At 42.7% G+C, this 14707-nt stretch overlaps 1 protein-coding gene across 1 annotated transcript in view; it reads left to right on the forward strand.

The window, feature by feature from the left end:
• LOC146788613 (receptor-type tyrosine-protein phosphatase eta-like) overlaps positions 1-14707 on the forward strand; it is a 192513-nt gene that overhangs the window by 155164 nt on the left and 22642 nt on the right. Inside the window, exons 12-13 of the mRNA XM_085633183.1 lie at positions 1816-1972; positions 12844-13035. Coding sequence (XP_085489309.1) covers positions 1816-1972; positions 12844-13035 — 349 coding nt within the window. The remainder of the gene's footprint in view (positions 1-1815; positions 1973-12843; positions 13036-14707) is intronic.

Below are 14707 nucleotides of genomic sequence, written 5' to 3' on the forward strand. Positions count from 1 at the left end.
AATGTCACATTAAGACGTGCAAAATAAATTACCACTTTACGCGATCGAATGCCTTTTACGTATCTAGAATTATGGCTGCAAAGGGAAAAATACTTTTTGAAGGAAGGTAAAAAATACCCTGATAAATCAGAGAAATATCAGTAATAAGTCTACCCTTTACAAAACCTGACTGTTCTTTACCAATCAAGTCTGGGATAAAGTTATTAATGCGCAGAGCTAATCTCTTCACAAACATCATGCAGTCACAGGAAAAGGAATAGGCCTATAATTGATGCATTTGGTTAAATCTTTGTCTTTCTTCGGAATAAGGCAGAGCATTGCTTCCACAAATGAACCACAGGCTTCATTCTTTGAAGGAAAATATTGAAATAATGATAATGAATTTGGTATTAAAATGTATGAAAAAGGTGAATAAAATCCTACCGAAAAACCATCTAGGTCAGGAGCTTTATCTGTGGGTAATTGGGCTATAGCTGCTTTCATCTCAGGTTTAGAGATGTCACTTTTAGGTAGAAATGGACAACTAGTTGATTTGGACATCTTGGAATAGAATTGAAAAAAGTATCCAACTCCTCAGAGGGAGAATGCACCAGTGTATATAAGTGTTGATAATACTCCTTAAAATAATCCACATTTTCAGAATCTTTATAGTGAGTGTTACCCTTGTGATCCCTAAAAATATACATTTTTGACTTCTGCTTCTTTACTTTCAAATAGTTGGTCAAGAGTTTACTGACTGTGTGCCAGCACAGGGAGAGACCAGAAATGCTCCATATTTCAAGTATATGGAGCATTTCTGCTGTCTCCCTTTGATAACAAATTCCCTTGGTGCACTGTGTTGCATGAAAAAATAGTAAATGTGCCCCCAAATGACTGATCAAAAACTAGGGCACACAATCATCAATTTAGCCATGGGTCACTGTTCTTTTCCATTCACTCTTATCACCAATTAAAAGTTGGTGTTAAATCGGAGTGCTCCAATTGAGTGAGGGTATTTTGGCTTTGTTGTAATAATATACAGTGCTAAATCCAACATTATTTGTGCCCTGTCTTTCCACTACACCATGCTCTGAATTACCTGTAGTTCAGCAATGCTGAAGCACTAAAGGCAATGCAGTCACCTAAGACTAATTATGTAAGTAGAACGTGGAAGAATGCAAGCAAAGCTCTCCATAATATATGGTTTCTGCATTGATACCCTGAAAGGTTTTAGTGCATATGTCTTCTTTCATATCATATTTTCTGTGCTATTTTCCTAATTGTTAGTTTTCTTTAGTTAAACATTTAAATTCCTAATGAAGTGCTTTTTACTAAACAAGTCATACAATCACGAATGGCGTTTTCTTTTTGAAAATCATAAAAAACAGCTCCCATGCCATGGAAGTTATCTCCCATGAGGCGCATTAGACAGTATTTACTGCCCCATACCCCCAGGGTTTTCTATACGGGAAGGAGGAATATGTCCTCTTATCTAAATTAGGTGGGAAGGCATCAAGGTCAACCTCTGCAACCCTTACTCCATCAGGCCATTGGAGGAGTCTAACACCGGTGGAGACAGAGTAGTCTTCTCCATGGTTACACCTATGGTCCGCCCGCATCTAAATTCAGCAGGCGGACCATCACCCTGGCAATAAGACAGAGTAACTTTACCACCAAGAATGAAATAATCCCGTAAGTTTCCCCAGATGACTCACAACAGTAAAGGAAATTAACAAAAATATGAATGTTTAATTTTGATTAAAGACTTGATAAAGTTATTATATTATTTTTCTTAAATTAACCTGATGCCACTCTCTCCTACTCCTTCATCTGCAGCAAATCAGGCTGATCTGGTGCCATTCTTTTCCTGCGGTGCCTTTCAACCAGATGCTTATAGACTGAACCCCAACACATTTATGTGTGAGTCCCAGTGCATCAGTTATTGCAAGAACAGTGGCATCTGCACCCTGACCTTCGAGGGCCCTCTCTGCAGGTATGTTAAATCATCTTTCATCTGATGCCTCCACCAGGATCCTTCTCTTGACTGGCGACCATAGCTTGGATGGCTAGTTAGATGCAATTTCTCACAGCCTCATGCTCACCAGTTCTGTCTTCCCGTTGTGGTGCCAGCAGTGGCTGTATCATTCCTCTGCACGTAAAATGAGGAGGGGAATGGAGAGAAGGGTGGTTGAGACTTTCACTCTCCTCCAATCAGACTCTAAGGGGTATATTTATTGGTATATGTACTGGACTGTCTCACAGTGAGGTGCAGCACCCAGACTTGTTGTGTTGAGTGAGGGGGAGAAAGCAGGAAAGTGCCATGTCTACAGAGATATGGTGGTGTCCTCTGTTTCCAAAATGATGGGGTACAAGCAAGCTGCCAGTGTTACACGCACACCCTTGCGCCTTAGTACATGACTGTGTATGTGTGTGTGTCTAACATATGTTTCCAGTACATAATACTATGTTTAGACTAGCTTTTACATTTTTCCTTCTTTGTAAATGCACTGTATAGCATACGTACAACTTACGAAAAGTTTCAAAGATAGCATAGTATTTTGAACTGGAAACCAATGCTAGACACTCGCACACACTCTTGTATTAAGGTGCCTTTCAAAGTTAAGATTTTGGAAAGATGTGTCAGTAGAAAGCTTTCAGAACATCTCAAAAAGCATTTCCTATGGATGAGGTGCAAGCAGGCTTCAGGCCTTCTCATGAAACAAAGTCAAATCCAGTATCTTCAGAAGATTTGTGGATGGTGTTGGATAGAGGTCAATCAGTGGACCTAGTGTTACACAGTGAACTACAAGGACTTTATTTTCCAGGCTAGTTAAGGTGGGGGTGAGTGGCACAGCTTTTGATTGGATGTGTTCTTATTCAGAGGCGAGATCACAAGGCATGCTTCAGGGGTAACATGGCGGCTGCGTGCTGAAGCACCCGCGGGAGCCCTTGGGGGAATCGCGCCGCAGCTCGTTATTTTCAGCTCCCGATGAGCTAAACTTACTGGTATGATGCAGAGGTAGCGGAGGCTCCAGTTGCCAGGATGGGTCTCTCATCGGGGTCGGATGGATCCAAGGAAGTGGCGTGGACTGCCCTTGAAGTGTTGAGTGGCGGGGTCACGTTGGAAGGAGGCGGCCAGTGAGCTGTGAAGCTTCAGGTTGGCTGGTGCGAGGACGGGTGGCAGAGGCAGCACAAGTCAGACTACAGGACGAATCTCCCCATAGCCTCCAGAGTCAGAGAGCAGCAGCCGGTCTTCCTCATTAATTGGCCTGAGGTGGGGAGAGTGGAAGTGATAAAGGACAAAAGCGGGTAAGAAGTCTTCACCTCCAGCTTATGGAGAAAGGTGCCTCACTGGATGGAAAGGCCAATGATAGGCCCTCAAGATATACATTGCGCCGAAGAAACATCGGGGTTGGTAAGGTGAGACAGGTAGCTGACTTTCCTTCTGTGACTCCTTTAGGTCCTGTGAGGATGTAAAGGACATAAGCAAGTGAAAGCAGGGTCACCACAGAGGGGGTGCGGGGGGTGACTTGTGCTCCGATAAAACAGGAAAACTGGCAAATCCCCTTTTAAAAACTCAGGGGAGATAGGTGAAAAGCCAATAACTCAACAAATCAAAATAACACCTTTACTTAAATCTTTTTTTTGTGTTCTACCCAGCCTGCAGAGAGGGGAGAGTTTCGAAGGAGTAATTTCAGCAAAGAGTGCCAGAATGGAGGCACCCACTATGCTATTGAGGGGAGCATGATTAGAGTTTCTGTTCAAACACCATTAAATGAGGATGAAATATGCTTTCGAAGAGCTCAAATGAACACAGTTACAGTCCCCATCAGTAACATGTTTGAAGCATTGGCAATAACTGAACATCCACATATAAGATTTGAAAAAAATGGGGAAAGTGGACGGGCGCCCCTGGGAAATGCAGAAGATTCACAGACAAGTATTTTACTTGGGTTAAAAAAATAACTTAAGAGTCGCTTTGAAGTATCGGAGGCCAATCAGGTTGTTATACAAGCCTCATGCTCCGAGCTAGCACACAAAATTGGATGAGGTTGCCTCCCGCACCAAAGTTTTGGAAGAGAAAGTATGATCTTTAAGACAAGATGTGACAAAAAGTGCCACTGAGATTTTTAAGCTGGTTAAACAAAACCAAACGCTAAGGGAGGACTTCAAGAGAGTGAAGAATCATTCCCAAAGGAATAATTTGAGATTCCTAAATATTCCAGAGGCAGAGGAAGGCACAGATATGAAGACTTTCATAATCAGTTTGCTGAGAAATATGGTCCTAAATGACAGTGAGGACATTCATCTTGAACAAGAGATCCAAAGAGCGCACATGGAGCCCTTTAGGCGCAATCCTCAAAGGACCAAACCTAGGAAGATCTTGGCGAATTTCCTCTCGTATACTGTTAAGGAGGCAATCCTCAGTGAGGCTCTAAGAGATGGGCTTTATGCAGTCAAGGGGTTCTCTGTTACAATGAGATTCGATATATGTAAAGCAACCGAACAGAGGAAATAGGAGTTAGGTAACAAGATGGAGGATATGCGGAAGCTGGGGGCAAAGGTGCAATAAATATTTCCTGCAATGCTCCGTATAATGTGGAACAACCAAATGTATAATTATTGAGCAGTTGAGGATGTTGATGCACTAATAGACTCAATCAAAAAGAAAAAGAAAACCACTAAATAATAAGTGGATTATCACAGTATTGTTGAGTCGGGAGATAAGATAACAGAACTTATATGTGTTATAGCGCGGCAAAATTTATTATTTAGAAATTGTATTTAATCTCCCCCCAACAGGCTGTTCGCAAGGCAAATTTACTCCTACAAAGATAGGGGGGATTCCCCAGGATAGGGTTAGTGGGGAGGGGAGATGTGGGGTGGGGGTGGTCGTGATGGTACACGAGTGGGGAGCAGAGGGGTAAAATAAAAATAAAGTCCTCAGTATCACCTAATAAGACATGTCTACTTGAACAGAATCTGAAACTGGAGGTGGGGATTAGAGGAGGGGGATGATGACTAGAGTAGGTAAAGTTATCAACATCCTAACCTGAAATGTGAGTGGTCTCAGGTCTCGTGCCAGGCAGAGGGTGGTGATGAGATATTTGGAAGAAAGCCATGCTCATATTATGGTCCTGTAGGAGACACATTTGGTGGCAAGCGAGAGTAAGGAATTATTCCGTAGGTATGGATGGGTTCAGAGCTTTTTAGTTTCTGATCAAGAGCAATTCTATAAGGGGGTTGTGATCCTAATAAGAAGGGGCTCTGGTGTGGAGGTTAAGTATTCTAAAACAGATAGCTTTGGAAGATGGGTTTTAGCTGGAATGAAATGTGTAGAGTTTGAATTTATTTGCGTTGGGTTTTATGGTCTTAATGAGGCTGATCCACAGTATATTGTACATTTGGAATGAAACCTAGTGGAGGCTACGTTCTGCTGATTTTGTGTGGTGATCTTAAAATTTTGTTGGACCCTATTTTGGATCAGTCAACCCGGCGAAAAGGAGCTCCGTCTCCTAGGACAAGACAAACCCTTAAACATTTGATGCAGGATCTAGGGTTGGTGGATGTATGGTGACATTTAAGAGGGCAGATGAGAGGGTATACTTTCCACAGTAAAAAATACGGACACTACTCTAGATTAGATTATTTTTTGGTGGAAAGGGGTTTAGTGGCAAATATAAAAGAGATCATACACCGTCCGGCACATAATTCAGACCATTCAGCCATCACCATGACATTACAGGTTCCGGGAATTAAGCCCAATGTAAGGTCGACATTAAAGCATGCTCTCCTCTTAAATGAGGAGGTGTTGCTTGCCTTAAAAAAGACTATATCTTAGTATTTTTTGGTTAATACCGGAACAGTGCCCCCAGGAGTAGAATAGGATGCTTTTAAATCATGCATTCGGAGGGTGCTAAAATGTTTGGGTTGTTCTAAGGGTAGAGAAGAGAGGGCTGAATTGGCAGGAATGGAAAAAGATGTCGGTATTCTTGAGGCCTCTTTACAAGGGAAAGATACAGAGATGTTGTTAAAATGGCTTGAAGAGGCGCAACTAAATTATAAAATCAAATTGGATTCCAAGTATAAGGCAAGGCGGCAGGCTGGAAGTATGAAACAGTAGAGTATGGGGAGAAAGCCGGGGCATTACTGGCTTGGAAGGCCAGGGGAGAAAGATCTAGGAATACGATTAAGGAACTGGTAGGTGCCTAGGGCGAGGTGATAGACAATTTGGAAGATATGCAGAACCATATGGTCTCTCTTTTTGCCTTGCTATATAAGGAAGATATTTTTCAAGAACCCCAAAGACTTAGAGAATGGTTGGGGAGTCTGGTCTTCCTTTACTTATTGGAGAAGAAAAAGAGTGTATGGAAGCCTTGATTACCCAGGTTGGGATTAGAAGGGCTGTGATCAGTGCCAAGAATGGGACTGCAGCTGTCCTGGATGCTATTTCCTAAGAGGTCTATAAACTCCTAATAGAGGAAATAGTGCAAGTCTGGAAGACCTTGTTCAACCTGGTGTATAAGGGTAGGACACGGGTACCTGGGTCGTGGAAGGAGGCTACTACAGTCTGAATTTTAAAACCAGCTAAAGACCCTGAGAAAGCGGATTTGTATCGTCCGATATCCCTGCTTAATGCAGACTATAAGATCTTTGTCAATATCTTGGCAGAGAGACTGGCTAAACTGGCCCCTCAGCTTATGCTCCTTGACCAGAAGGAATTTGTCCCAGGGAGGCATATCCATGAACTTACCCAGCAACGAATTTGCAGTATAGACCTTTCCACATCCCGTTTGATTCCCTTGGCCGTAGTTACATTGAACACGGCTAAGGCTTTCGACCATGTTTGCTGGGCTTACCTGTTGGAAGTTCTGGCGATAATTGGTTTTGGCCCTTGTTTTATCGTAGCGTTAAAAGCTTTATATGAGCACTCAACAGCTAGGATCCTTCTCAATAGCTCCCTTACAAGAAGTTTTTCAATCACCAGGGGCACTCGGCAGGGCTGTCCTATCTCCCCACTGTTGTTTGGTATTTATATCGAGCCATTTGCTCAGCTACTGCAGTGAGATGCTCGAGTCATTCCTTTTAGCTCAGGCACTTACAAAAATAAAGTCACATTTTATGCAAAAGATCTCACAATATTGACTTCGGACCCAGTTCTAACCATTGCCAGGATGGATGTTTTGGTGACAGAATATGTGGCACTATCTGGATCTTTGGTAAACAATCTGAAGTCCGGCGTAATGTGTTTGAATGTTCCGAGTTGGAGGGGGGAAGTACAGGATGAGCTTAGGTATTTAGACATAAATTTTAAAGTCAGAGGCAATATCCCAGTACAATTTGGAAAAGGTAGCAAAGGAGGTTGAAGCATCATTAGTTAAATAGAAGAATTTAATATAAGTGGGGACTTGCCAGGGGTGTCCCCTCTCCCCATTGATTTTTGCCCAGGTGATAGAACCACTAGCTATGGTGCAGCGGAGCTCAGCACCAGAATGGGAGATACATCTTGGAGATGGCATACATGCAGCCTCGCTTTATGCACACAACATGTTGCTGTATGTCAAGGATATTCTAGCGGCCCCATGAGTCCTCCCTGACATGTTGAGATCCTTTGCGTGTCTGCCTGGGCTGGGTGTGCACTGGGGTAAGTCTTGCTTATAGCCATTTACTCCTGGAACGGAAGATCCATGTTGGGAGGTGGACGGAGCAGTAGTGCATTGGCAACCAGTGGCGTTCAGATATCTGGGCATTCGCATTTATTATAACGATCGGGATCTTATGGATGGTAACATCACTAGGGCGGTTACAGTGCTCAAATCCTAGATTGAGTTTTGGAAGACGCTCAACCTCTCGGTTATAGGAAAAGTGGAGTAAATCAAAATAGTCATGCTGCAGCGTCTCCTTTATTATTTTTCTAATCTACTGCTTTACCTACCCATGTCCTTCTTTCGCTCCCTGGAGGGGATTGTCAGGGATTTTATTTGGAATAACTTGGAGTGCAGGGTAGCTCTGAGGAAGATGTGCCTACCACGGTCGAGGGGAGGGCTGTTTTTACCCAATTTAGAGCACTATTTCGTGGCTTTTTAAATACAATGGGTGGCAAAATGGGTGGAGGAACTACATCTGTCAGACTCAGCGGAACGTGGCCCCCGTACTCACTGGACAGTATCCTCTCCTTATTCCAGCCTTATAATAGATCAAATGAACTGCTTCCTTTATTGGTCTAGATTGCGCGGATATGTTTCCGCAGGGTCCTGCCCCTTACTAGGCACATCACACTATACGCACCCGTTATGCCCATCCTGGGTATGCTGACAGTGAGAGGACGAGTACAGAGTACGGACCTTACTGATTGGGTGGGAGCAGGTTTAACTACCTTGGGGGACTTCTATGAAGAGGGTGCATTAAGGCCGTTCCTCACCATAACGGACGAGGATTGGGTTCCCCCGGGCCAATTCCTGAATCATGCCTCCTGGACATCCACAATGAGCTGCCGGTGGGTGACATTCCGCAGGAGTCTGCAACACAGCTCCTTATGCAATATGAGCATGTAATGGGTACGGGGCATCACCTAGTGAAGTGGTTTGTGGTGTGAATCCGAGAGCATACTCTGGTGGACTTAATGCCGTTGCGAGCTAAATAGGATGCAGATCGGGGGAGGCCCCATTCAGAGAAGGAATGGTCTGTATTCTTGGAGAGTCCTAAACAGATCCCTAGAAATGCCCGTTTTAAATTAATCCAATTCTACATTGTCCACAGGGCATACCTCTCTCCAGACAAGATAAATAGGTATTTTCACGGACAAGATGCGTGCTGTCCGCGCTGCAAATTGGTAGATGCGGATGTTTTACATATGCTCTGGTCCTGCTCCGATCCGCATTCGTACTGGGACGGGTTGATTGGTGCGTTAGTCACTAGTACTGACAGGGAGGTACCGCAAACATGCAAGGTATGTATCAAAAGCGTATTTCCAAGAAGCAAAAAACACAAAGTATCCTCTAGGTTCTCGGATTTTGGTCTAGTTGGTGCCAAACAGCTTATTACACGCCGGTGGAAGGCAGAAGAGCCCGCCGAAGGAGGCTTAGTTTCTCTCAATGCTGAATTGAGTAAGGCGGAGGGAGTCTTCATAGTACGTGAGGATACGCTGGGTCTTTGTAAATTCCCCATTTCTGCTTTGTGGAATGCAATGCTGTGTATGCTTCAGGGGCTGATGGCGCCCGATGACCCTCCGGATATATTCCTATTCCGGATTGATATTGTGTAATACATGTGTTGAACTATGGCCGGAGATGTACGCTGGTTTGTAAAGAGCGTCCCATAAACCCCAAACTGTTATGTATGTTCTAAAAGCAGCAATGAAGTTCAACTATATGATTTTTGACAAGGTCTGTCTCATAGCAATTGAGATCCATGTTTTCTTACCTACCTTTATAAGGCTCCCTCTCCCCTTCCTACCCCTGATGGTGTTCTTACATTAGATGTTATTAATACGACTGTTTGATTGCATAAGCAGTTTGATGTGAAGCCATATGAGCCGTATATAGGCAATTGATATGTACATGCATAGTAGAGTTATACTGCAACACAACAAGATTAAATATCCATGCTTCAGGAGGGATGCGGTTAAGTATTCCGTTTGTTGTTACCAAATGCAACCGATAATAGTGATGTTTCCATACCGATGGGATGTTGGTTTTCAAATTTTGTCTGGCAAATTACATACTGGTTCTATATGATAATTTCTATGATGGTATATTGTTGTTCATTCATGTACAAAACTTCAATAAACAGATCAAAGCTGAAGTATGAGGGGATCTCCTGACAGTGCAGGGTATGTTGCCCTGGGAAGTATTAGTGGCGAAGAAACTGCAGGATGGGGCCCCAGATAAAAAGGAAGTTGCCTACTGGTATTGGACTCTACTTGATGCCGAAGACAGGAAGCTAAAGGCGCCATACTCAGTATGGGAAGGAATTATTCAGACGGCTGAGCTACAAACAATCTGGCAACTTTCCTTAAAACTGTTGTACTTGGTGGTTAAACCCACCAATCTGAAACTGAATAATTTCTTCACCATCAATAGGCTTTACTGGATGCCCCAGAAGATAGCTAAGTTTGTGTAAGAACCGATACCAAGATGCTGTAGATGCGGTCTGCTAAGAGCCAATGACCAACACATGTTTTTTAAGTGCCCAGAACTACAGGCCTATTGGCAGGATGTTGAGAAAGTCGTTAACAACATTTTTGGGGCATATATAACACTGAGTTTAACACTGGTATTGATGGGGGTGGAAGACTGTCCCAGTCAGCCTCTATCTAAAGTCAGTAAGGCCCTTGTGTTTTATTTGAGGCTTTTAGCCAGAAGAGAAAACTGTTAGCGCTGGACGAATCACTTCCCTCCCAAGGGGCTTGATTGGCTCCAGACAGTAAGAAATATATACAAAATGGACACCAGCTCTGGAGCTGAGGGAGGCTTCCGTAGTAGGATATGAGATGACTTCCAAAGATAGTGTGGAATAGCAATGTCTTAAGGAAGTGTCCTATGATTACACCTGAGTGAAACCAGTAACTAGGAAACTGGTAGGACTAGATGGGCAGTGCCAGAGTTACAGAGCAATTGACCTGAGGTTGGGACAGGTTGTACAGGAAGGCCTTGTTTTGCAGACATTGGTGATATGAGGACACAAAAAAGAGATCACACGGCATTCAAGTGCACTCTTGCTGCTTTTCTTTTAAATGAGTTGAGCCCTAGGTAGCCCAGGGTTCAGCCCTTAGTCCAACCCTGCTCAATGTGCACTTACATCCAAGCGCTGCACTTATTAGATCTCAGTGTATCAATTTCATCAACTATGCAGATGATATTTAGCAGATTTTAATTTGAGATCATTTTCAGAAATAATTTGTGAACTCATTCAATAATATTTTAACAGACATTTAAGCCTGGTTGAATAGCAAAGAAGTAAAATGTAATGGAGACAAAACAGAAATCCTCTTATGTGCCGCTGGGAAACCCACTCCTCTACCTGTTTAGCCCCTACCGTACAGTGATCCGCTGGTAGCATCGACGTTGGTGTGCAATTTATGAGTGAAATTTGATAGTAATCTCTCTCTAACTTCATATGTGAATAAGATCCTTTCCACCTGGTTCACCTTGCTGTGAATGCTTCAGAAAATATTAACTTTTTTGCCCATCCCAGCAAGGGTGTTCATGGTGCACAGTATCATTTTGAGCAGACTTGACTATTGTAATGCGCTACTTCTTGGCTTTCCTGCCTACTTACTCAAACAATTGATGCACATTCAAACAGCAGCAGCTAAACTTGCCCTGAAGCATCCCAGATTTTCATCTTTGACAAAGGCTCTTGTAAAAGCTGCATTAGCTTTCCAGTGTATTGAAATCTCGATTCATAACTTTTAGAGTGGTACATAAGATGAACCCATTATTTCTGCAAAGAAAATGTATACACTGTTCTCCAGTGATATCTAACCTCTCTGTCTCCTCAAATTTTAGAAAGTCCAGACTGGGATTGGGCCTTTTCAGTCACAGCTGCACAACTCAGGAACAGCCTGCTGCTCTCTTTGAGATCATACAAGGATTTAATGCTATTCAGGAAATCTTTGAAAACCTGTATATTTTCTGTCCAATGGCTTTTTGCAGGAATTCCTCAAGTTCAGGTCTTTTGTTACTTGGGGTTTCTCCTCGATGACCCAATGTCAAAACTGCGAACTTTTTCATGCAAAACCCTGCCAACCTTTTATTGGTAGATTGGGTTTTGCTGCACAAACCAGGCATGGCAGCCCCTTCATACTAAGTAGTGCGTGATTTGGACCAAATATTTAGTAAAAAATATTGTGTGGACAAAATATTGTGTCAAGAATATTGAGGACAAAAATATTGTGAATGTAAGTTCCTATTTGGAAGCAAGATTTGCTAGACTTTATTCCACCTATATGTACCATAAGAAGATGCATATCTTCAAGGTACATAGATGTGGAGTTAAAGGAAGATCTATGGTTCCCTATGTGCACTTGCCTTCTTGAAATTTTGGTCCTTGATATTTTTGACACGATATTCTGGCCACATGATATTTTTCGTTTAAATTTTCTATCAGACAACCAAGTAATGAAAAGCAGCCCATGATCTTTCACCTAACACTGGTGGCAACTTATGAATCCATGGAGCACTAATTTAAAAAATTTTTTTTTTTTTTTTATTTACATTTTTTTGCAGCAATTCTGTAGAACTATCAGTAAACACTCTCAAACTGTTTACAAATGTGTGGCAGAACTTGTATTCAGTATCTGAGGTTGGAAATATGTCACACGTAACTTTAATACTCTATTTCAGCTCCCATTGCTCAATGAATCACCCACTGTGGTATAATACATTGCCATTACCAACTCTGCTATTCTGAGAAACCACAATTCATGTGCATAATTCTGTTGCCCATTCTTCATTTGCAGTAGTTAAGAGATGTCCTACCTCCCAAACTCCCCCTCCAACATTCTAATTGACCCATCAAAACAACACTTGACTCTTTAATCATCATGCTCAGGATGGCTTGTCTAATCTGACGTTAATATATAACCAAATTGCGCAGGATTTACTCCATCCCAAAATCTGCTTTATATCTTCAGACGATCGATGCTTGCTATGCTTGTGCTTTCCAGATCAGCAACGCTCTGGATAAGAGACACCTCTCTGAGCCTTCATTCGTTTTTGGCGATTTTGCTTAATTGGAAGTATGTTTTGTCCTCAGAGAATTTGTGGTTAATTAATGAAATGCTAAAATAAAAATGTAAAAGGATGTAAAATTGTAACTAATGAAAAGCTGAGCCTTCTTGTCTCCTCTCTCCCTGTGCAGGTGTGTTCCTTTCTCAATTTATACCACTTCTGGTCCAACCTGTGACACCATCGCCATGAACCTCAACGCCTTCTTTGGCATCCTCTTTGGGGCTCTTGTATTCCTTTTACTGCTTATAATCGCCATTTTCCTTATCATCTACTGTCGCCGCAAGAAGAAGATGAGCGAAGTTTATGAATGCTATGACGATAGGTGAGTGCTATCTTTGAGGAGCTAATAGTTAGTGATGTGTAAGTCTTGGCATCACCCTCTTTCTTGAACTTTCTTTAGTTTTATCAATGTGGGAAGGGGCTGTTATTTTACTCACAAATATTCTGGGTGAGCATCAGATGACCTTCCTGGGCTTCACTTGAGCCGCTCTTCTTTCAGAGGAACTCGGAAAAGTCACACATGCCGGAAGAATTTTTGGGAATCCATCCTATATCATGAATCATCTATCATGCATTATAGGCTATGTGAAGTGAAAGCTGCAAATAACAAGTTAGACATCTAAGTTCTGTAACACAAAATAGATGGACATTTAAAACACACAGAAAATAGCTTAATGTCTCAGCCATACTCCCCACCACCTCTAGTGCTGCATTCACTGGTACGATGAGGTTCTTCCCTGTTTTTTTTTAAGGTGTAGCAGTACCAGGCAACATTAGGGCAGGTTCAACTTCACTAAGCAGTAACTATGAGGTGTCGATCTGTAGGTCCATCTGTGTCATGGAGAGCTAAATGCATGTATATTGATAACACAATGCCTCTAACACAGGGAAGGTCTTTACAGTTCACTATACCATATAAGTCTCTTTCTTTCAGGCCCATGTTATCTGTTTGTTGTAGTTGATCCATTCAGTGTGCTTATTGCTCTCATTCACAAGTGTCCTCAAAGTGGTGCTCTACCACAGACAGTGTGCACACAACAGCCTGCCTAGTTTCAAGTGATGTATCCTAAAAGGTTGTGGTCTCAGGTGGATGGGGTGGGCTCCATGTTACAACAATTATGGCAATCTTCTGGCACATTACACAGTGAGAAGCAGAAGCATCTGCCCCCAGAATATCCTGCAAATTTGCTGAACAGCACATAAAGGTCTTGAGTCACAACTTTCTTTGTGCACTTCACCACATAAGCAGCATAATGAGAAGGAACTACCTCTCTTGTGTTGATCAGCAATGGTAACACTCTTGATAATAGTTGGCCTCTTCTGTATGTTTCACATACCAGGAACATGGCTGGGCTTCTCCTTATGAACATTCTCTTCTCCTCCAGAGCTAAGCATAGACCTTCCATTTCTAAGCACTTGGAAAACCCTCAGTTTTCCAACAAATTGAGCAGATTTCAGGCAGTGCCCCCTCACATCTAGAAAAAGGCTGTCATGCGGTCACCAGTCCTTGTCTCACATCAGTGTTTCGATAATCTGCAGAGCACTTTCTTCCAAGGTCAGTGATGCAGCTTGGCACTGGAACAAAGTGGGGTAGTTTGGATCTCATCTTTATACTAATTTTCCCAACAGAGGATGTTGACGTGGGTCCATTGCTCGCTATGCCACTGGATTGTCTGGCTGATGAGGGGGGATACCCCAACTCTGGTCCCAGGATGCTTGTTTCCAGTCCCAGGAGGACCTGGCCCGGCAGCTTGGGCTAGACTGTTCCCATGGGGAGCAGGTTTAAGACTGATTTGCATATGTCTGGGTTCAACCTGGGGTGGCATGGTGACTAAAAGAACGATGGATTTAACCCAGATCTATTGACTGGGAGTGAGTGTTTGAAAGGTTTTGTATTTTATCACACTCCCAGTCTCTTCTTCCAACCAGCAGTAAAATCTGTATATACTACTCTTAGAGAGTCCCACCAAAAACCTTTTGCCACCAGTAATGTC

This window comes from Triturus cristatus, chromosome 11 (genome assembly GCF_964204655.1).
Source record: "Triturus cristatus chromosome 11, aTriCri1.1, whole genome shotgun sequence".
Taxonomy (NCBI): Eukaryota; Metazoa; Chordata; class Amphibia; order Caudata; family Salamandridae; genus Triturus; species Triturus cristatus.